Source organism: Coloeus monedula, assembly GCF_965178545.1.
Source record: "Coloeus monedula genome assembly, chromosome: 3".
Lineage (NCBI taxonomy): Eukaryota > Metazoa > Chordata > Aves > Passeriformes > Corvidae > Coloeus > Coloeus monedula.
The window spans coordinates 994,010-1,016,110 of NC_138783.1; the positions used below are offsets into that span (position 1 = coordinate 994,010).

At 46.3% G+C, this 22,101-nt stretch overlaps 2 protein-coding genes across 8 annotated transcripts in view; one reads left to right on the forward strand and one right to left on the reverse strand.

Annotated features, from left to right (window-relative positions):
- Positions 1 to 1,918: 1,918 nt before the first annotated feature.
- On the reverse strand, positions 1,919 to 20,857 carry PPME1 (protein phosphatase methylesterase 1). The gene is made up of 14 exons (XM_082279202.1): positions 20,729 to 20,857; positions 14,668 to 14,762; positions 13,025 to 13,116; positions 11,930 to 11,987; positions 11,381 to 11,432; positions 9,429 to 9,583; positions 8,734 to 8,824; positions 8,319 to 8,384; positions 7,997 to 8,129; positions 7,418 to 7,547; positions 6,932 to 6,976; positions 6,084 to 6,148; positions 4,968 to 5,035; positions 1,919 to 4,008 (listed from the first exon to the last, which is right to left on the reverse strand). Exons 1-14 carry the CDS (start codon positions 20,824 to 20,826, stop codon positions 3,990 to 3,992), a joined length of 1,167 nt encoding a protein of 388 aa, XP_082135328.1. The 5' UTR covers positions 20,827 to 20,857; the 3' UTR covers positions 1,919 to 3,989.
- Positions 20,858 to 21,022: 165 nt separating this feature from the next.
- The window catches only part of LOC309571238 (putative mitochondrial transporter UCP3), a 42,092-nt gene continuing 41,013 nt past the window's right edge, over positions 21,023 to 22,101 (forward strand). For 4 of the 7 annotated variants that reach the window (XM_082278551.1, XM_082278552.1, XM_082278553.1 and 1 more), the window contains exons 1-3: positions 21,059 to 21,089; positions 21,219 to 21,476; positions 21,896 to 22,053. In XM_082278551.1, coding sequence (XP_082134677.1) covers positions 21,074 to 21,089; positions 21,219 to 21,476; positions 21,896 to 22,053 — 432 coding nt within the window. In that variant the 5' untranslated portion in view covers positions 21,059 to 21,073. Of the gene's footprint in view, positions 21,090 to 21,218; positions 21,477 to 21,895; positions 22,054 to 22,101 lie in introns of all 7 variants that reach the window. The other 3 variants (XR_014226293.1, XM_082278555.1, XM_082278556.1) reach the window with 1 other exon arrangement.

Genomic DNA, 22,101 nt, shown 5'->3' on the forward strand with positions numbered 1-22,101 from the left:
CACTGGGGTGCAGGGAAGGGATGGGGGAACATTTGAGATGACAAGAGGCTTCCGTGAGTCACCAGAAAAACCCAAGGGTTGGGTCTGGCACAGGAACAGCTGGATCAACCCCCTTCCTCCACAGGCTGCTCCGAGGAGCCCAAGAATCACAGCTAAAGGGAAAGCAGGAATTCCTACTCCAGGCTTTTCACAAATGCTTTATTTGTAGGCGAGGGAAACAGACACAGAACAAGACAAGACCAGGATGAGGCTGACATGGGACACAGCGTGTGGTTTCCAGAGAACTGACACACACACACACACACACACACACATTTTCCTTCTGGCAACAGCAGCACGTGGCAAGAGGTCACCCTGCCACACTGGGAAAGCTCAGCCACAACTGGCCAAGCATCCGGCAGCAAAACTTGGAGCAAACAGCCAATCCCATTCCCGCCGTGTTGGATGCCACCAAAGGGTGCAGCATCGTGGGACGGATGACACAACCAAGGGATGCAGGTCTGGGCAACGCAAAGGGCACTTCCAGGCTGTGAGCAGAGCGCCAGGCTCAGAGACGGGTGGGAGAATGCACTAGGGCCAAGATTTCTTGGAAGTGACAAGCCATAAGCTCAATTTTTTGACCTTGCCTAAAGATCCAGGTCTAGATTTCCAGGAGTGTTGATGACCAGTTCAAACCAGTGAATAGCTGGTTGCCAGGCACCTCCACACAGCCCTTTTCGCAGGCCTTCCTGCTCCCAAAAGAAAAGGCAGTAGTGGAGAAGACGAAAAATGTCAGTGCTAAGGTCACAGAATCAGAATAATTTGGGTACAGAACAACCTTAAAGCCCATCCAGTGCCACCCCCTGCCATGGCAGGGACAACTTCCACTACCCCAGGTTGCTCCAAGCCCCGTCCAACTTGGCCTTGGACACTTCCAGGGATCCAGGGGTAGCCACAGCTTCTCTGGGCAACCTGTGCCAGGGCCTAAATTGTAAAAAACCTTTTTCCTAATACCCAGTCGACCCTCCTGGGGGGATTTTCCGAGGTCTGTGTTGCCCAGCTCCGCCCTTTGCAAGTCATCCCAACACTGCTTGCAAATCACACACATGTGGAAAACAGGGCTGGAATGGGCTTCCTCAGGTTGTCCAGGCCCTTCCCTTGCCAAAAGGGGAAAATTCTGGCTGGACAGTCCCAGGCCTGAGTTTAATTCCTTACTCAGGGGTTGATTTATTCAAAGCAGAAGTTCAAACCTGCTTTGGAAATACAGGAAATAATCTTTTTCCAACAGCCCCAATGCTCCAGTCATCTGCAAGTCCCTGATGGCTTTGTCCAGTGCACATAATCTGGCAAAACTCATCCTAGGTCTTAGACATTTCTTTCTTTAATTTATTCAATTAAAATGAAGCCTGCAATAAATCAGCATCCTAAAGTACATCTCCTGCTCCTGCCAAGCCTTGGGATCTTCCATTGGGAAAGTTGCCACTGATCCTCAATCTGACAAGTGAAACAAAACCAAGAGAGGTTTCTAAGTAATCCAAAGGCTTTCTTGCAGGAAAAATGCAAAGCTGGAAGTTTTTGGGGGGAATTTCTCTATGTCCCTGTTTCTCGTGAGCCAAAGAGAAGATTCCTTCTCTCTGCAGTTACTTTTACCACAGCCTGTGTATCCTTCACCAAATGCCATTTATCCCAGCCTGCAGCCCCCTGGAAACTGCAGCAGGAGCATTAATATTCCTCAGACAAAAGTACAGTCTCAAAAATGTACATGGCTTGACAGAGCCGAAAGGAATTTCCCTTTCCCCCACCCCCACAGTGCTGCTGCTGTCCCTGGAATCCATTTTTTTAATCCAGTACCACATGAGTCCCTGAACAGCCACCTATCCTGGGCAAGGCAGGGCTGGGGGCTGGGAGCTGGCACGGAGCGACGCACCATTCAATTAAACAGGCTCTTGAAAGATTTATTTTCTTTTCACTCACTCAATGTTAACAACAAAAGAGAATCCCAGGGAGCCCACAGGATTTCAGAAATCATTCCTTTTCCAGTGGTGCTTCTACAGAACACAAAACTGATTTGCTTTCCAAGGAGGGTTCTGTTTGGTTGGGCTTTTTTACAACCTCACAAACCAAAGGGATAACACAAGGAATCACTCCAAGTCAGACTCTCCAAGTTATTTCACCACAGAGGAATGTGACTTCACCACGATCATTCATGAGTATGATCCCGGGAAGTGAGACTCTGGATATACACAATGGATTATTTAATCCCTAACAATCTGAACAAAGGAGTTGCCTGGAAAAGAGAATTTTGCCCATTTTGGGGACATGGCTGGGGAAAGAGCTATTTTGCATCTCAGCTACTGAAGATCCATTGAATCCATCGGGAACTAAACCACCATGGATGCTACATCAAATTAATGCAATAATTAACATGGTGACTCACAGAGGGAAGTGCAGAGAGCCAGCAGTTGCTCTTGTAACACCTGAGTGCCGATGGCCAAAGTGCCAGGAGGGCATTCCTCTCTGGAATGAGGCTTTCCTGTTTCTAATCCAGGTGCTTCCCATCCTGATGTGTCAGGGAAGGGACACAGAGCAAGGCCACGGGGCTGCTGTGCCCGGTGAATCAGAGCTAAGTGGATCTCCACCAGGCCCAAGGCCAGGGCTAAACCCTTTGCCCCATCTGCACCACTCAAATGCCAAGAATTCCTGATGGCTCTTGTCATGGGATGCACAGGGCAGCTCCCAAATGACCCCAGAACTTTGCCTCGGCAAAGCAGGGTTAAAATCATCGGACAGCAGCAAGGGATTATGGACACCAGGCAAAAAAGGGGATTTCAGACATCCACCAGCAAAATATTGAGGAAAACTGCTCCAAACTGTGTCTGCTGTTACACTCTAGAGTGACTCTTAGGTGAAAGCAAGCCCACAAACTGCCTGTGGATAACTGAACCCTGAAGAAAAGCTCTATGCACATGGAATTCTGGAAGGCAGGCAGCAAAATGATCTAGGAAGCAACAGTGGAAACAAGGTCCTTCCTCTGATACTGGGGGGAACAGCTGCCTACACCTCTGCATCAACATCAGCAGGACTGACTCCAAGCTCTCCCAGGGTTTTTCCTACAGCCCGTTCCACGTCTCTCCATCCCAAAGGCGCTGATCTGTGCTCAGCTGTGTGTGGCAGCTACAAGAAGGGACGAACAAACACATTCCAGGGGCAGAAAGCAGCCAAACTGCCTGTTGACCACATTGTCCCTGCTGCTCTTGGGTCTTCCCCATAAATGCAGGTTCAGAGTCCTCTGGCCTGGGATGTGTCTGCAGTAGATGGAGTTATCCAGGCTCTTCTTCCCAGAGAGGACTTGAAACGAGAACTAGAAAAGCTGCAAGACTCTGAAATGGAGCTCACGGTCCCCCCCTCGCCTTTTTGATTTACAATCCCATCCAACTTTGCCCAGGAAAGTGGCCTCCAGGCTCTTCCCACAGCTTAACCCCAAAGGCTGGTGCCGGTGAGGTGAAACCTGAGCTCCCAATGAAGCCAATTCCTCGTCTGCTTTAGGGGAAAAAAAAGTGTATATATAAAACCCAAACCTAAGGGGCACTTGCAAGATGATTCTATGATTCCACAGAGAAATCCTGAAGCCTTTGGCTGTGCTGCAATGCCCTCAGTGAATCTGGACTGCCAACAGCCCTTCTGCAGTTGGGTCCAAGAAAGCCTGAGAATTGATGGAGATTGGTATGATCGACTGCATGGGATTCCAGGAGGTCTTTCCTTGTGGCAGCAGAGAAGAGGATCCCACTTCCAAGGGCCTGAAGAGCTTTTCATGGTCTTCAGTAGAAGCTGCTTCCCAGCAAGGAAGTCCCTAAGAATTTAGATATTCTGGAGAACTAGTTCTAGGGGATGAATCTCACATCAACTTCTCACTGCTGCTGGACTGGGAGATGAGAGGATATGGATACATCACAGTGGCCTCTGGTGCAGTTTATTTACAATGGGAATCAGTGCTGGAGAACACCAGGATATTAACAAGCAGGAAACACACTAGGAGGCAAAAAAGAGAGTGGAAGAAAGACCCCGTGTTAGCATCAAGGTATTCTCTGCAAACTCTGCAACAACCTAAATTTAGCTGTAAAGTCCTTTGGTCTTCTCCCTCTCTCCCTATTTACACATCAACCTACACTATATCCTTTCACTGGATTTAAAATATGCAGTCCACAGTCCTGCATTCCTACAGTTTCATCCCCAAGGGACAAGATAAAGAGGAAAATAAATGTAGACGTTGTGCAGCAATACCTCTTTAGCATTGCCACTCTAGCATCACACTTTCTGGGGTTTCCAGCTTTTGTGGAGGAATTCTTAGCTAAAAGGGGGAAGACTTTTCAGGACTGCTTAAGAAACAGGCTTATTGTACCACTCACCTGAAATATGATCCTAAAAGAAATCAGCACCTTCTGTGAGGTCTACGCTTCATGGTGTTGTAACTAAGACTTTGGGAGTTTTTCCTACCAACCATATCAATCACACCCCTCTCTCACTGCCTGGCTGATCACAGAGGCCTGGCTTCCACAGGCCATTTTGATAAGAAAACACATGAGATAAGTAAGGAAAGTCTGCAAAGTGAAGCACACAGCTTTACCTGCCTCATCTCACCAGTATTTCTTGGCCAAGGGAGTGTGATGCAAGTTGTTTCCACACCACAGGGCCTTGGTTACTTACTAAAATACTATTTAAGCTAAATGCCATAAAATTTGTCATTTTGCCTTCTGGCAGGCTATAAAGAAAGAAATCAGCTTTGCTCCTCCCTTGCAAGGAAGGAGGTTTCATCAGCACATGTAAATACATGAGAAGTTTAAAGGGAACACAAACACCAAATGTATTACTGGCTGTGATTCAGAGCTGTTTGTTTGTCTGTGGTTTTTAGCACCATGCTAGAATTCCAACCTCCCACCTCGAGAGCCAAACAGGCAGTGAGAGCAGGACACAGCTTCATGGAGCCTTACCACTGGAATCCACCGATGGGCTCTGTAAACCTATGACGGATCAGGAATGTCGCAACAGCTTCAGCAACCTGAGGGAAGGGAAAAACATCGCTCAGGATTTAAAGGGACACAAAGAGAACAGCAAAGCCAGTCAGTTTTCAAAGCCTGCGGTATTTCCAACAGCAGTTCATGTCCTCAGGGTTCTCTTGCTGAATCGAGTTTGCTCCTTTAAAACAAGAGCTCTGTGTAAGACCCTTCCAGCTGTACTCAGACACTGAGCCTGCCATCGAGAAGTGACCAAACTTTTTGTCCAGCCATTTCAGTAATTCTTAAAACAATGTCTAAGTTTAGCAGAGAGAAAAGGTAAATTCAGGATGCAAGACAGTGACCTGGAATGGTTTCGGTTGGGAGGGACATTAGAGCTCATCCAGTTCCACCCCCTGCCATGGGCAGGGACACCTTCCACTAGACCAGGCTGCTCCAAGCCTCACCCAATCTGTTCAATACTGCTTAGAATGTATAAAAAAAGAGTAACAACTTAAGAACTCAGTGTGTTTAGATAAAAATACCTATTTCAGACAGGTAAAGTGAAGCACAGAAAGGCTGAATTTTAACGCAGATGTCAGTGCAGAATGAGCTTTAAAACCAGATGTGCTCCCAACCACAGGCTCCACTGGCTGCACCACATTCCAGCTTCCATCTGGAAACAAACTCCAGCAATGCCCAGAAGCAGCACTGCTCTGTCAAAGCTGCTTCAGGAACATTTGGTTTCTATTTGGAAAATGTGAGCCACCCAACTCAACAAAACACAGACCAACCCCTAAAGCTGCAGCTTAGTGCAAGGGATAGTGGGGAACTGCATGAGGAAAGGAAGAGAGGAGAAATCCACACTCCACATGGGTAGAATTAGGTACATCACCACGAGCCTGAGAGTTAAATCCATAACCCAGCCCTGTGGCACATAACGTCTTAGCCAGGGCTTTCCAGACAGCTAAAAAATCCAAGCTGCTTGTGAAAGCCAGTTGTTGTGCCAAAAAATGCCCCTGAAGTATGATCTCTGCTCCATGGTAATGAACAGATCCCTTTTTGCATTTCAGACCATGGCTTATGTAGCTTCAACCCCACGGTGGGGCTCACCTTGTCTGGAGCATCTTCATGGACTGCATGGCCACACTGTGGGAGGACCTGCATCTGGAATTTCCCTGTGGATTGAGAGAGTCAGCACATGGATCTCACGTTCTGTACCAACTAATCTCACTAAATGTAGCTGGAAAAGAGGCCCCAGGATGGCAGGAGGTCTCAGCAGACTCTACACCGTACACAACCGCTGGCTCCAAAGAAAACATGGACCAGCTGCTTTAATTCACCTTCCTGAGGTGTAACTAGAGCAGGTTCCCAGGAGTTAAAATGAAGCTGAACTTCTCAGAGCTTCTCAATGCAGGCAAGTGTCAGAGTTGGAACTGTTATCAGATTTACCTTAAGGTAACATTTATCCTGCTATCCAATGCTACTTTCCAGTACTGGTTGCTCTGGAAAGCCGGGATGGGGGGGGAAAAACCCAACCCAAAACATGAATGAAGATGCTTAATCTTGGTCTGCTGTCTGCCAGAAACACTGGAAGATGGGACAGTTTTGGATGGTCCCAGGTGCTCTAGCTAGGAACATCAGAAATGTAGCTAGAAAGGGAAAAAATGGATTAGAAGGAAGCCCTCAGAGACAATCACTCTCATGCAAGAGAAGTGTGGCAGCTCCACTGCTGGGAGCATCGAACACTAGATTGAACAAAACCCATGGCAACAGCCCTTCAAATTGAACCTTTCCTTCCTCACCTTCCCCACCTCTCCTTGACCACAGTTAGAGAACACTTGGGGATGGACTAATTCTTTAATGCCCATTTGTTAGGATATTGACTGTACCCATAGCAACAAGCTGTCATGCAAAAAGAGCATTACAGTAAGGCTGCAGTAACAATATTAAATATTTACCTTGCATCTGTCCAATGGTCAGATCTTTGTCCAGCCTGTCAACACCTACAATCAAATAAACAAATGTATTGGAGAAAAGCCAGAGAGAACACAACTCTCTGAGCCAGGCTTTACTCCATATTTTAAAGAGACCTTAGCTTGAAAAACAGAAAATAAACACCTCTGACACCCACAACAATGACATTTCACTGCTGCACCTCAAGAAAGTAAAGTGACAGGAAAGAAACACAGCCAAAAAATGCAAGAGCACAGCCCTCCCTACAACTTAAAAGGATATTTACTTGCTGTATTTCCTATTAAGGTACAAAAAGGGCTTACAGCTGTATTTGACTTTCACTTGAAAAGTTCAAATCACACCACACTATTTTAAGAGACACAGAGAAGCCCAGGTATTCCCTGGAAACACTAGCCCAATGCTGACCCTGTCCTCTGAAATACAAGTGGGACATCACTGAAGTGCTCACCAAGACTGGAAGAGACACGTACCAGCTAAAAGCAAAAGCTTTGGAGTTGGACAGCTTAGGAAGAGGTTGGATAAACCCCTGAACCAGCCATCCCAGTACTTTTCTGTTTTGGCCAGTTCGATTCGCCACGTGTATAAATGCTCCTTCTTTGTCTGCAGGGAGGAGAGAGAGCTCTGCATTAGTGATCAGTAAAACAGCAGAAAGAAAACCAACTCAGGGAGCCACTTGGAAATGCATAAGTGTATAGATATAAAAAATAAAAAAATACTGGCTCCCTCTGGTGGATTACATACTTCCAGGGATGACCCTCCTTGCTTCTAAATCTCTCTCCAAATCAAAGTACCTGAGTAAGGAACAAGAAAGTCAGCAGGAACTACACCAAGAGGAGAAGAGCCTTCAGGAGAAGACTGAAGGATTCAGGGCAATCAATTTGCTACTTCTTACTGCCACAAATAGCTCACAAATTGTCTGAACATTTTGACTTGGCTCTCATTCAGTTTTCTCTCCCTGGAGTGGCTCCCTTTCATACCAGAATGATTTGGATAACTACAGGTGACTGCTCTTGCAGGGGAAGCTGAAAACACAGTAACGAACTCCCTACCTCTGTGTCATCCTCTTTCTTCCTTTTGTTGACAGAGCCTCCCCCTTCCTCATCCTCATCCTCCTCCTCCTCTTCCTCAATAATTCCCTCTACTATGGCTTTAGGGCATTCAGGACTGGCAGCCCCTTCGCACCTGTGAAAATAAAACCAGAAACTGATTCCCTGACAAAAGAAAAAACTCCAAACCAAAAAACCACCCAGGATTAAACCTAAGGTGTTCAGCAATTTTGCTTGAAGAAATTTTCACTTTCAAGTGCACTTATGTAGCAATAGTATTGTAAAACAGAAAAAATTATTTTAAAATAAACCAAAAGCCACCTACTGTTTGACTTGACCGACCATAGAAACTCTGGCAGATTCGAGATTTCTTATCTGTCCACTTTTTACACTAGGAAAAAAAATAATCAGAAGACAGACAGAAATATTTACTGAAGAGCTTCAAGAACCAGCAGGCCCAGAAACAGGAGTTAAACTCCTCTACAGCTCAGGATTTCCCCAAACCATTCCCACAGCTCCTGCTCTCACAGTGGCTCAAGCTCAACTTATGTGGACCTCCCGTTGTCACTGTAACTGTGAGAAAGAGGGAGAAGTGCTGGTGGGGAAACAGTGAAAGAGGGTTAAACCCATGCCAGGGGACTGGGAGAGGGCCTGTAAACAGCCAAGGTATATAAACTTTGTTTCCTTCAGGAGTCAAGCTACAAAGACAACTGATTCCAGTGACTGAGCCCAAGCCTTACCTCCACTCAATGGCATTCTCAAGTGACTTGAATGTTTTGGGACGACTCCTTAGGAAGTTCTGCATGCTGTTCAAGGCATCCATGGCTGTACCTAAAAGCAAATGACATCATCTACATCAACTTCATGGCATCTGATGAAATTATTGCCACATCCCTCTATACACAACTGGCTGCAACACCCTCAGAGAGAGCTGGAGCTCCCTGGGGATAAAATGCTAAGGAAAGTACAGATAGTATTTCTGAGCCAACAGTCACATTGGAAAATTACTATTTGCATAGGTAGGATGTTCAGATATTAAGAGCAGCAAATATTTATCAGCACCAAACACTACAGCAAAAGCCACAGTCTTCCCCACCAAGAAAGTATTTCAAAGGAATTAGTTCCATGGTCTAGTTGACAAGGTGGTGTTAGGTTCATAGGTTGGACTTGATGATCTCAGAGGTCTTTTCCAACCTAGCTGATTCTCTGATTCTGTGGAATTAGCAGGAAAAAAGCAAACAGAGTCCAGCTGGGAAAAGGAAAAGGAAGGGTCACACTGGAAAGATTTTAGTGTGGGTAGGATCTGTTAGTAGAATGGAATTGGTTTAACAATGGGGCAAAACGTTCTGTATTCAGGGATTTGGGGCGAAGAGAAGAGGGGGAAGGCAGAAGCCCACCTGAAGGGCTGAAAGCCTCTGAGGGCACCCACACTCACCTTCCACAACGTCGATCATGCAGAGCCCCAGCAAACTCGGCACCAGGTTGGCGACGGCCGTGTGCACGGCGATGGCCCCCCCCATGCTGTGCCCAATCAACATGATGGGCGGGGGCAGGTCCCCGTACAGCGCTTCCACCACGTTCCCCACGTCTCTGCCGAGGGAGAGCAAACCATGGATGGCACCTCCACCTCCAGGGGAGGACAAGGGACACCCCCGAGACGGGTGTGCAGCTCCAAAGCCTCTTCTAACCCGCAGGCAACAGGTAAGTTTACTCTCCTGTCACTGCTTCATCTTAGTACCAATGCAGGAAACCCTGCAAGCCAATGCTTTCCTGATCATCCATGTAATTTCTCTTTTTATTAGCAGAAAATCCTCATTTAAAAGATACAAATTCAAAAGAAATTCAAGCAACCTGGTCTAGTGGAAGGTGTCCTTGCCCATGTGGCTGAAATTTATAGTCCCTTCCCACCCAAATTCTGTGATTCCTTGTAGAAAACATTTTAGGTTGACACTTGCTGGTGGGAATGTTAAATAAAAGGTGAGGAAAAGCTGTCAAATCATCTTGCATGGAAGCACAAACCAAGAAATTAATTGTTCTGAAAAGAAGAAACTGGAATTACAGAGAGAAAAATAACTGGGCCCTACTGACCATGGCAAAGATGAACAACACTGAGCACGAGCAAAAAGATTGAGACTCTCTGTGAACACATATGCCCCAAGGCAAGGGGAAATTTCCCCATCCTTTCCACAGCACACCTACTTTAAACTGAAGCTGTCACTTGACACTTTTCCCAGGATGGGAAAGCTGGCTAGTATGATTCTCAAAACCCCAAAACAGCAGCAGAACTAGTGACTGAAATCTACTGAAGAGCAGTTTAAAGACACCCCAACTGGCTTTCCTGACTACAACCATTCAGAGGAACCTGAGAACTGAGCAGTATTGGAAATGGAAAACAAGTGAAGAAATGAACGGGCTGACCAGCTTATTTGCTCTGCTAGAGAAAATTGCTTGAGGATTTGATTTAAAAGAACAAACATGAAAACCAGTTATAATTTAAGGCTCCTATTTAAAAGATATTCAGGACTAAGTTTCAAGCTCATTGCTAAGAAGAGGGGAAGGTTTCAAAACAAAAGGAACTTGCTTTCCCCCCAGTGGGAGCAGTGCTGCTCCAGATCTAAAATATTCTAATTATTTAATCCGGCATCTCCTCAGGACAGTTACACATCAGGATCTGACAAGGCATAAGCAGCAGGAATAAGGTATACAATGGAAGTCAGAATACATTTCACACATGGCCTCCCCTCAACAAACCAAGTGGATTTGTCCATGGGAAGGTTACAAAATCCTTCATCATTTAGTTGTAGTCACAGCAAAGAGTCTCTTTGTACTAAATATGGGCAGAACATAATGTGCTTAGCAGTGGGTATTTGTTTTTCTTACAGTTTTGTCAAGAGGGGGATGGATTTGCATGCCAAAGCAGGTCATGACAGCTTGAAAAAGCAACTCTATGCTTGAAAATCCTGTGCCTGTGACCCAGACTTTGGGATTGTCACCAGGCCAACGCGGGCCTGCTCTGAACACTTGTTCCAAGAGCTAAGGAAGAGCCAAACTGGTGATTTCAGGCTAAAATACCCCATGGATGTCAAAGGAAAGCAGCCCACCTCCATTAGGAACTCTTTGGCAAGTGTTACAGCATGTTGCAGGTTTGAAAAACTCAGAGTACCTGGAGAACACCACCAGTTCGGAATCTGACTCAGCCGGGAGAGACGTAATTTCAAACTGCCCCAGAATGGAAGATAAAGAAGAGATAACTACCAGGATCACATGAAATTAAACTATCTTCCAGCTCCTTTGAACGAAGGCTGTGTGCCCTCAAGTAGTTTATTGTTCAGCCAAGGAAAGAAAATGAAGCTTTGTGAAAAGGGAAATGAGCGTAAGTTTCCTTACTTCGACATAGTCTCTGCAGACAGATCTTCGGGATTCCTTACTTTCGTTTCTCCTGAAAAAAACCCAACCCAAGTTAAGTTCACTTAAGTTGAAAATCTTCAGGCCCCCTCAGGACTTAGAGCAGTGACTGTACAAAGCTTTTAGGCACAGATATGTAGAGCAAGCCTACTGCAATGAACATGAATAATTAAGAAACACAGAATTAACAGGAACACTTGGTACTATGGGTAGGAAACACTGCCCGTAACTGTTCTTAATGGATGTTAAAATGAAAGAACAGCCCTTGTTTCTCATGGCAAAGACCACCTCTAGGTTATGGAAATCTGAATGAGGGCTTGGTGGAAAGAACTAGTCCACCATTGTCTTGCACAAAAGTTGAGGGGGTCTCAGCTTCTGACAGAAGCCAGTCTTCCATCCCTGCTTTCGAATCCAAATTGGGATACCTTAAGGATGTTTCCCTAGTCATCCTGTGAGGAATTCATTGCATCTCCTTTAAAAACTGGGAGTGTGTAACACGCTGATTTGACTCGACTTATTTCTTTGACTTACCATGGCCTCGGAGGTCTAAAGCCACAATCCTACACTGGATCCTGTTAATGATTGCAGACTGCAAGGAGAGACAGAGAGAATATTGTTTGCAAAATGGGATTAGCAACAACAAGAACTCCCTAAAAACCCTTCACGGCCACAGAAGTGGCTGAACCTGGATTGGATGGGGTGTTACAAAGCGCAAGCAAGAAGAATCCACAAGACTATCCTTAATGGGCCAAAGCCCCATCCTTGTTAGCACTGTTAACAGGGACAATTATTTCACTGTGCCTAAGACATGACGTGTGTTTCCTGGGATTGTGAATTCAAGCCCTGCAGCACCTCTGAAAACTGGAATGGCAGTGGGATTACAGACACCAAAGGGATTCCCCCACTCTCCGAGCCCCACACAGTATAGAATTGCTCTTGGCTTCATGGCTGACATGGAGGTGAAGCAGCTGCTTTGCAGTACACGTTCAGTTTGCTCTCAAAGAAAGGAATTTTACAGGCTGAAATGTATAAAAATTGATTAGTCCAAAGAGGTCAGGGGAAACAAGTGAGGAATCTTTTTAAGGTAAGGCAGGGCATAATAATTGCAACACAGTTACAGCTCTATTTGTCCCTGACAGATCAATTTAACTAAGTTATTTCAGGCATCACAAAGATTAAGTGGCATGTTTTGTTGACAGGAAGACTTCTGTGTTAAGGAATCATTGATTATTTAAATAACAGCCCTGCAGGAGTGGGGGAATTTGCTGAGGGATTCTTAATAGAACCACCTACACAACTGGCAAAAGCTACCCAGACCTCAAAGCTACCCAGTCCTCTTCTTTTGATTTTTCAGCTATTCGATTCTTAAATGACTGGAGCAGTTGCTCTCCCCAAACCCAATGAATCCACAAATTAGTATTTTCCAGCCCCTAAAAACAGCCCAAACCCTTCATCTGCAAGGTGCCCAGGCACCTAAGCAAGAACCCCAACCACACAAAGATAATACTGTTATCTTTTATAATACTGTTTTGCAGTGTTTCCCAGAGGTGAATGGATAACTGCCTTCCACACTCAGAGAGCTTCATTTCCACACATTTATTTCTACAGAACAGCAGCTTTACTTACAGTAAACACAGCCCAGGACAGAGCAGAGTGGCCTCCACCATGTAACAGCAGCAAGACAGGCCCCTCCAACCCACTTTTGTAAATTCGAAAAGTGTATGAACAGTTAAGGACATTTCACAGAGTTACTTCAAGGCAGTTGAATGAATTTTGGAGCTTGCTATACCTAACAGTATTTTATTTCTAGCCTTCTGTACCCAAGGCCTCGTTTCTCTGGCCAACAGGAATGTTCAAGCATTACCTGGACAAAAATGTAACTCAACTTAAGCTTCAAGAGTTGTTCTCCTGCTGCCCAGGTTTTCTCCCCCCCGTAATTCACTCACCTCCCGTCCTTTTCGCTATGGGCACAACAGTGAACTAAGAGAAAACTAGAAATCCATTTGTAAAAAAGATGGATAGTTATTTTTTACACAGGCAGATAATGAGAGGACACGGGAATGGTTTTAAGCTGGAAGAAGGGAGATTTAGATCAAATGTTTGTAAGAAATTCTTCCCTGGGAGGGTGGGCAGGCCCTGGCACAGGGTTCCCAGAGAAGCTGTGGCTGCCCCTGGATCCCTGGCAGTGTCCAAGGCCAGGTTGGATGGGGCTTGGAGCAGCCTGGGACTGTGGAAGGTGTCCCTGCCCACGGCAGGGGGTGGCACTGGATGGGCTTTAAGGTCCCTTCCAACCCAGATGCTCTGGTGACTCCATGATTCATGATGTGCACCTTGTCCACATTTGATGAAGGGCTGTGCACTCCCCCAGGGGTTTAATGTAAAATAGAAAGCATAATAGACCTATTTGGATAGGTTGTGTATAGAAGCATGCCAAGTTTAACCAAATCATAGTTGTTTAGGATTTATTCTCTTCCCTTCAGCAGAAGCTTGAGCTCCCATATGAAAGTCTGTGGACAGACTGAACTGTGGAAGCAGCTGAATTAATGATTGGGTTGGTGCCTGCTGCTCTGCCCCAGGGACCTGCTAGAGCTCCAGCACATCCCCTTTGTGTACAAAGCCCAGCTGATGAAGTGACTTGTCTTATGTGTTGGTCACAGTTTCAGGCACTGAACAGAGATCTCACACCTCCCACTGTGTTTGGAGAGAAATAACTTGAAAGTTTGGTTTTCTTAATGGCATTCCTGATCTTGGAGAGGAAACAGCTGCAGAAAAATCTCTGGCTGACACTGCCAGAAGACACTGGTGGCATCACAGCGTCTGCCTTGGCCAGAAATTTGGAAGTATTTATTCACATCTACGTGTTTCCGTCGAGGTTTATCTGTTGTACTGCTGCTATTAATCCTGAGCAGACAGTTCACTGATTGCCAGTTAACTAACTGTAGTTAATAAAAATCAGTGAACAGCTTTGGTCCTGACATGGTTTGAATTACGAGAACCTGATGAGTGTTTCCCTGCAAAATATGCTATCAAACTGCTGGAAACAGTTTTTTTAAATTAATGATTACTAAAGAAGCAATTGTCAGGAACTGACCTTGCTAGATACAGTTTAACTATCAGCATAGAAGGGGCAGTTCTAGGTACTGACACTGAACCCTGCAAGAGACATAATGGAAGATGAGAAGGAACACATGAAAAAGCTGAAAAACCCCAATAAACTAAAAATGTGCTATCTCTTAGATTATGACATGTTCAATATGAAGAAAAGGATATATCCTTGCCAGTGTCATTTTCTACCACAACATCCTCCATAGACTCAAAGTACTGGCTCCAAAGCACTGGTGAAAAATCACGCTTTCTTCCAGGGCTGCAAGACAGAAAAAAATTCCATAGGAAAGAGTTATTTTTAAAGTCTTCCACTGAAATTGGCATCCAGGCCTCCTCTCACTGAAGAGAACACGCTGGTGTTACACAACAGCTCAGGACTGGAAGCAAACAATGCATCAGTGAAATTCCCATACAACTACAATATTCAGAATTTTATTGTCAGTGAAGAAATCCTCCCCTTTTTCCCCTCCCTAATTGTTGCTAAATGTAGTGGAAACAGAGAAGAGAGTATTTTCCTCATCAAGTAATTCCAAGGAAGACTGAACAATGGTGATTTAGACTACACAGACCCAAGCCAAGGGAAAATAAACAGAACAATGATACTGTCCCCGTACAACCTCCGAGTTTGCAATGACCCACAGACAAAAGGTGCCCAGCTGACAAACCAATTTATTTTTTGGTTCCTTCAAAAGGTGCAGCTGTGCCCTCTCCTTGTATCCCCATTACTGACAAAAGGCTCCGCAATCAGAATTTTCCTGATGACTCAGTTGATGCAGAATCTGTTTCTCAGGCTGGTATTTACTCAATAAGGCTAAAAGAGTAGTGCTTAATTTTGGAAGTGGCATAATTAGGCTCAATTCGAGCCCAGGATACAGGATGAGTAACAGTGCACCATTTTAACCACCATGTTTTTGCACTTCAACTCTTCTGGGGGAGGCAGGCAGGCAGCACAGAATATTAAAATCAAGCATGGGCGTGAGGGGTGAAAGACCTTCCCAGCAGAAAAATCCCTGCTGAAAAAGCTTCTCCTGAATTCTTGGCTTCCTAAAGAAATAGAAAAGAACAGACAAAGCAGCTTTTCCATTTTGTAGAAACAAAATTTCTGTTTCCCCTGGTGTTTCTAGGATATGAAACATAAACCAGCTAGCCCCTGAATAGACCAAATTCCCTCCTGTGGGTTTCCAGACTTCTTGTCAGATGTCAATTAAATAAACTGAGATGTCACACACCTACATAAATCCAGAAAATATTAATCTCTTTTATCGCCTCAGCTTAATCTCACTCTCTGATCAAGGAAAAAAATATCACATTCCAAGCTTCATTTTTCTCTGGAAGCCATCCCAGCCCTGATCACATGGTCTGTCCATACCAGTTCTGGTTCTTTCTGGAGATGGAGAGAACTGCCCACAGCTTGGATGATTTCCCTTCTCCGGTTTTTGAATAGGTAGGATGTGCAGTTAGCGAAAATAAATTCCACCACCCTTTCAAAATGCAACATTTCAACTGCAGTCAGACTTTTGCACCGCAAGCTACAGCTGGTTTTAGGTTCCACTGCCCTGAGCAATTCCAGGTGATCAGTAAATATTGTCATCTGCCCGGCTACAGCCCTTCCCACATAATCCATAAATCTGGTGAACAGCAGGAACTCCCTGGTAACCCACCCCTGTGTACTACTGTGACACCAGAAATCTGTAAGGGAATTCTCTTACCTACAGGGGAGGCAGAGCATGGGGAAGTGGCTGATTGATTGTGTCATGCATGATGAAGAGTTTTGGCTGTGTGCCAAATGAAGCCATTTTTGTGGAAGCAGGGCTACAGGATGGACAGCCACTGTTACACAGGGGAACACAGCAGCCTCTTGGCTGGTGCAAAGAAATCACCTTTCACCAGACCAGGCTGCTCCAAGCCCCATCCAACCTGGCCTTCGACACTCCAGGGATGAGTATTTTTGTGTCTCCTCCAAATGCCATTTCTGACAGCAGAGATCCAATGCTAAAATTTTCATGCAAGAGGTGGGCAGATGCTAATTCCAGAGCAGATCCATGGAGAGTTTCTCATGAATTGCAAGAGGAATCCATGAAACCACAGCAGAACCCTTCCCTAGGTGCCTGCCACATGGATGTATTTAGCACCATTAGTCAATGCTTCAAATTCAGCTGAACGAGAGTTAATACCTGCAGAGAAAATGTTAGTAGTTGTGTCATACGTGAAGTAGCTGGGAAAAACATACACCAGAACTCCTATGTTTGCAAGGGAATTGGAGCAGAAAGTGAAGAGGAGCTGGGAATTAAAAACTGTTGTCACCCCTGATGCAAATACGCGTAGGTTGCGATTTAAAACAAAATACTCATCTCCAAGCAAGGCTGGGAAAACATGAGTGACCTCAGGTTTAACACTGAACCCCCAAAAGGGCAGAAAAAATGCATCATTTTCCACAAAATCCCAGGTGACCGCAGAGAGCTGTGCGAAGACATTTCTCCAAAGAAAAGAATAAGTATCTTTGAATTTGAGTTTTTCTAGAGCTGCTTTTTTTAGCAAAACATCAACACACATTCAAAATTAGAAGTGTGCCCAATAAACAGCAGCTGTGGTTTTGCACCTTCCTATGCTGAAGCCGTATTTTGCTGACCAAATATTTAAGCTGACAGAACTAATTACAGCTTTTTAAAGTATCCAGCAAGCCAAAACAGAAATGGATCTGACATAATAACTTTTCTAGAATGATCCTTAAACTCCAAGCCAGCCAGGCAGCATATGAAACTGGAATTACAAAACAAATTCTGGGCACTCTCTGCAGCTGTTTTATCCTATTGTGCAGTTTGTCCTCTTTATCATGTCCTCGATCCCTAGGATGCCCACATGGCTCAGCAAATCTCTCCCCAATTTTTGAAGGGGTTTTCTCTCAGGTTATTTTTCTAAAATGAAAAAAAAAAAAAAAAAAATTGCACCAAGCAGAAGGAACCATTTTCAGAAAGTCCTTTTTCTGCTGAGAGCCCCTATTTAAAACTACTAAAGCAAATATAGAACAAGTGCATGAATCAAGAGATTTCATTCTCGCATCATATTTGAACCCAACCAAATCAAACATCATCTACAAGTAAAAACTGCCACGGCTGACAAGTTGTATTTAGAAATTCTAAAAATTGACAAGGACAGTATCTTAAGTTCTGCCTTAGAGATGCTGAATACATAAAATGTTTCTTTATTAAAAGGATTCCAAGGGAAAAAAATGGATTAAAAAAGAAAAAATTAGTTGGAATTGCCATGATCAAATGACACAGATCTGATCCAATCAAGCCCTTCTAGGTAATTAAAAGATCTTCAGAGATTGTACGTGATTTTTACTCACACACTGGAAAGGAACAGCAAACTGATTTAAATTTTTAAATCCCATCCAGGTGCTTAACTCTGAATGAGCTACTAGAAAAAAACTAAAGGCAAAAAACAAGACAGGAAATGCAGAAGCTGCTACAGCTGCTGGGATCTGCTGCCGTGGGTCTGGGGCCTTTTGCTCCACCAGTGACTTTACACACTCTATTATTTGATTTCCCCACAGAACACAAAATCAGGCCATAAAGCCTGATTTTGTTTCCATTTCAGTCAAGCAATTTGAAGGAATCACTTGCAACATGCAGGCAATTCCCAACAGAGCCTTGGCCATGAGCGCTCCTTAAAGAAATGGATACTGAATTCCTCTCCGTGGCTGAGTTTCACATATTGCTCGAGCTGAAGAGAAGCTCCAGCTTCCTTTGGAAAGAGCCTTTTGGAACTGTCATTTCATTGGACAATTCTGTTGGAGAGCACTTAAGTCCAGGGCGGAGAGGACTGTGCTAGCAAAGCAGGAATCAATGCCACGTGCTATGAAATACAATGAAATTCTAAGCACACATCCCATGCTCCCGCAAAACCCAGTCCAAGCTACGTCGCAGGAGCCATGCTGGATATCGGGGAGAATTCCTTCCCCAAAAGGGTCTGTCCAGCCCTGGCACAGCTGCCCAGGGCAGTGTTGGAGTCCCCATCCCTGGAGGGATTTAAAGCTGTGTGGATGCGGCACTTGGGGACGTGGGCCAATGGTGGCCTTGGCAGTGCTGGGGAACGGTTGGACTCCATGGTCTTGGAGGGCTTTTCCAACCTGAACAATTCCATGATTCAATTTGCTTCGGCCCGTTTGACTTCTCAAATGAGATTCCCCCATAGAGAGACATAAGAAAGTGATTGTACTGAAAAATAGCAAAAAAAGAATAAACTTTAAAGAAGCTAGAAACAAGTCTATTTTCACATATCTAAATGCAGCAACAGGTGCCTTTTTTTACGAACTACTGAAACATATTAACCTTTTAATGGCATAGTACCGAAAAATGTAAGACTTTATTTCAGTGAAGTCCTCAGTAAATTGTATTTTTCTGTAGCAATGTCACATGCTTGACCCTCTACTTCTCAAGATCTCCTTTCAGCCACACCACAGTCACATTAAGATGACCTGCATGGTGGAAAAAAAAGGGAATAAAAAGAAAGTGTCCAGCACACCAGTCAGAGGATTTAGCCATGGAAAAATCAGGTTGCTGGCACTCATGGATATTAAGTTTAAATCCATTTTAACACCCTGGCTTCCAATTCAAGAAATTGAAAGCGCAGAAATAAATCACATTTATAAATGCGAGATGCTTAATGCAGCAAATAAACGTTTTCCTAAGTTTAGTTATTTTTGTTCCCTGTAAAAGTTTGAATTTTGAAGGACTATTTCAGCACAGCCCTGTACATCTGCCAGCACTGTAAAATCACACTGGGTTTTCCCTGTACAACTAATCCCATTCTCTTTTGGTGGAATTCCCTTCGGGTGGAATCTTGCACTTGTTTGTACTGAACTGAACCTTGATAAACTCAGCTTAAGCTAAACTTTCTATCCCACTTCCTCTTGTTTCCTTTTCACAGAAGCCCCAAGCCCCTCCAGATGAGGCCATTCCACGGTGGACGTGCAGTGCCTCCCACAACAGGAACATCACCTGTAAAGGGATTTACTGGGTGGCAGAGTGGTAAATCAAAACTACAGCTGTGCCGTGCAACCACAACATGATTATGAACTACTCCCCACTGCTTCCAAGGGAAGAATTCCAGGGGAATTCTTGATCCTTAACTGTGACACTGGATTTTGTATCAGTGCTCTCTGAAAGCATTTGAAAAAGAAAAAACAGGTTTATAAAATGGCAGAAAATAAACTTTTCCTCATAATCATTTCCCTAACAGCGTTTAAAACTCCTCCAATGCATGGAAAGAGAGGAAGAATTATATAAATTAATACATGTTACACCCCTAGACACTAGTCCAACTTCTCCCACAGCTCCCAAAATGTGCTCTCAACCCCTGCTTAAAAGACTTAAGAGTATCCCAGATTTAAGCAGGGATTAAAGTCACTTGGCAGAGCTCACCTACTTCACATGGGTGCCTGCGGCTGAGAAGTCCGGTTTCACAGCATCATGGAATATTCTGAGTTGGAAAGGGACCCACCACAAGGATGATCAAAGTCCAACTCCAGCTTAGGAATTCAACTCCTGAGAATTTCCGTACACCTCTCCCCCAGCCAACCTCTGAGGTACCACCCAGACATCGTGCTTGACCCTTCCTCCAAAAACTGATGGCAAAAGAACTGGGAGAAAAGGGCTGCAGAGTTGATCCCAGCACCTGCCAGCTTCCCCCAGCCCTGAGGATACTCTGGGCAGTGACACCTTTACCCGATGCGGCTGGAGAAGCCTGATCCAGATGTCACTCTCCTGGAGCACTGGGAAGCAGGATCAACCCTCCCTCCAGACGCCCTAAGAATGACCACCCCTCCCTCCAGATCCCCAGTAATGACCATTCCCTCTGTCCAGATCAACCAGTACGAGCCCACCCTCCCTTCGGACTCCCCCCCAATATGAGCCCACCTCCCTCCAGACCCCTTCAGTAATGGCCATTCCCTCCGTTCGGATCCACCAGTACGAGCCCCCTCTCTCCAGACTCCCCAGTGACCATTCCCTCCCTCCGGACCCCGATCATGACCATTCCCTCCGTCCAGACCCCGGAATCACGTGCCTCCCTTCCTTGTAGATCCCCCCAATAAAGACCACCCGTCCCTCCAGACCCCCAATACGAGCCCTTCTCCCTCCAGAGCCTCCTCTCCGTCGTAACCTCTCTCCCCAAACTCCCCCCCCCGATCCCCGCATCCGCCCCTGCCCTTCCCCCGCCTACCCCATGCGCATCTTGGATCCGGACTGGCCGCCGCCGCCGGGCAACGGGGGCCGCGGCGGGAGGCGGCCCAGATGCAGCTGCTTCTCCAGGGCCGACATGACAGCGAGGGACACACCGGGAATACCGGGAACACCGGGACCCCCGAACCACCCCCGCCGCCCCGCCCCGCGCCGCCGGAAGCGGCCTCCCCCAGCAGCGCCGCCACGCGGCACCGAGCACACGCGTTCGCAGGGCACCAAGGGAAACGTAGTCCGCGGCCGGGCCGTGCCCTGCGGGGCGCGGGGCATGCCGGGAGCGCCCGTGCCGCTCCGTGGCGGCGGTTGCCGGGCGGGAGGCGCGGGCGGGATGCGGCGGAGGGGAGGTGCGGGGAGCCATGGAGCGGCGGCGCTCGGGGGGATGCACGGCGGGTAGAAGAGTGCTGGGGTGGGACGGGCAGCGGCACGGGTGCTCGGGGTGGTGTGCGGGCCGCTGACGCCGCCTGTCCCCGCAGGTCCTGGCGACGCCGCCGCCGCTACCAGCCTCCCGCCGCTCGTCCAGGGCCCGCCGCGCTGCTTCCTGCGCTGCACCGTGTCCCGCGTGCTGTGGGCGGCCCCGCAGCCGCCCGCCGTGGTGCGCCTGCGGTGGTGGGGGGAGACCTCCGGCGGCACCGTGTTCCAGCCCGCATCCCGGCCCGGGCAGCCCGCGGGGAGAACCAGCGCCCGCTTCGCCGTGCGCTGCGGGCCCCGGCAGCTCGCCGCCTACCTGGCAGGTAGAGATGCTTCGCCCCGGGAGACCGCAAAGGCCGCGGAGTTTATTAGGAGTAGGTTAGGACGGCAGGACATGGTCTTAAACTGTGCCAGGGGAGGTTCAGGTTGGGCACCAGCAGGAATTTCTTCACGGAAAGGGTGGTCACGCATTGAAATGGGCTGCCCAGGGGGTTACCCTGTAGCAGTGGTAAGCTATTTCCCTTTGTCTTGTCATAAGCGTTCCTTTTCTGGTAATCCTGTACTTACTTATCATAATTTATTAGCAGCAGTAATGTCTGTATTGACCCTTCTTTACCTGCTGCCTTGTTACTGAAATTTCCTTGTACAACACAACATTAACCTCTGACATCTCTCTCATTTTAGCCAAAAAGTGTGAGTTGTGACCATGAGACTGACCTGAAGATGTTCCTGATTTTTGCAGATATGGGTGTCCTCGTTCTGGAGGTTCTGACCAAACTTGACCACCTCCCCCTTGGCAGAGCACAGATCACTAAACTGTCCCAGCTCTCTCCCAGCCATCCCATCAAAGGGTCTTTCGCTGTGGTGTCACCGACATCGGATAAACTCGGAGAGCTGCAGGTAGTCTCGATGTCTTTGCTTGTTATTGTAAATTATGTGCTGTGGCCC

Bases quoted from the DNA above. Each gene is read 5' to 3' on its own strand.
- PPME1 (XM_082279202.1), bottom strand. From the start codon at position 20,826: ATGTCGGCCCTGGAGAAGCAGCTGCATCTGGGCCGCCTCCCGCCGCGG. The intron at 11,433-11,929 runs GTAAGTCAAAGA...GGTTTTTTTCAG, and splicing joins TTTAGACCTCCGAGGCCATG to GAGAAACGAAAGTAAGGAAT. The intron at 5,036-6,083 runs GTGAGCCCCACC...CCCTTCCCTCAG, and splicing joins ATGAAGATGCTCCAGACAAG to GTTGCTGAAGCTGTTGCGAC.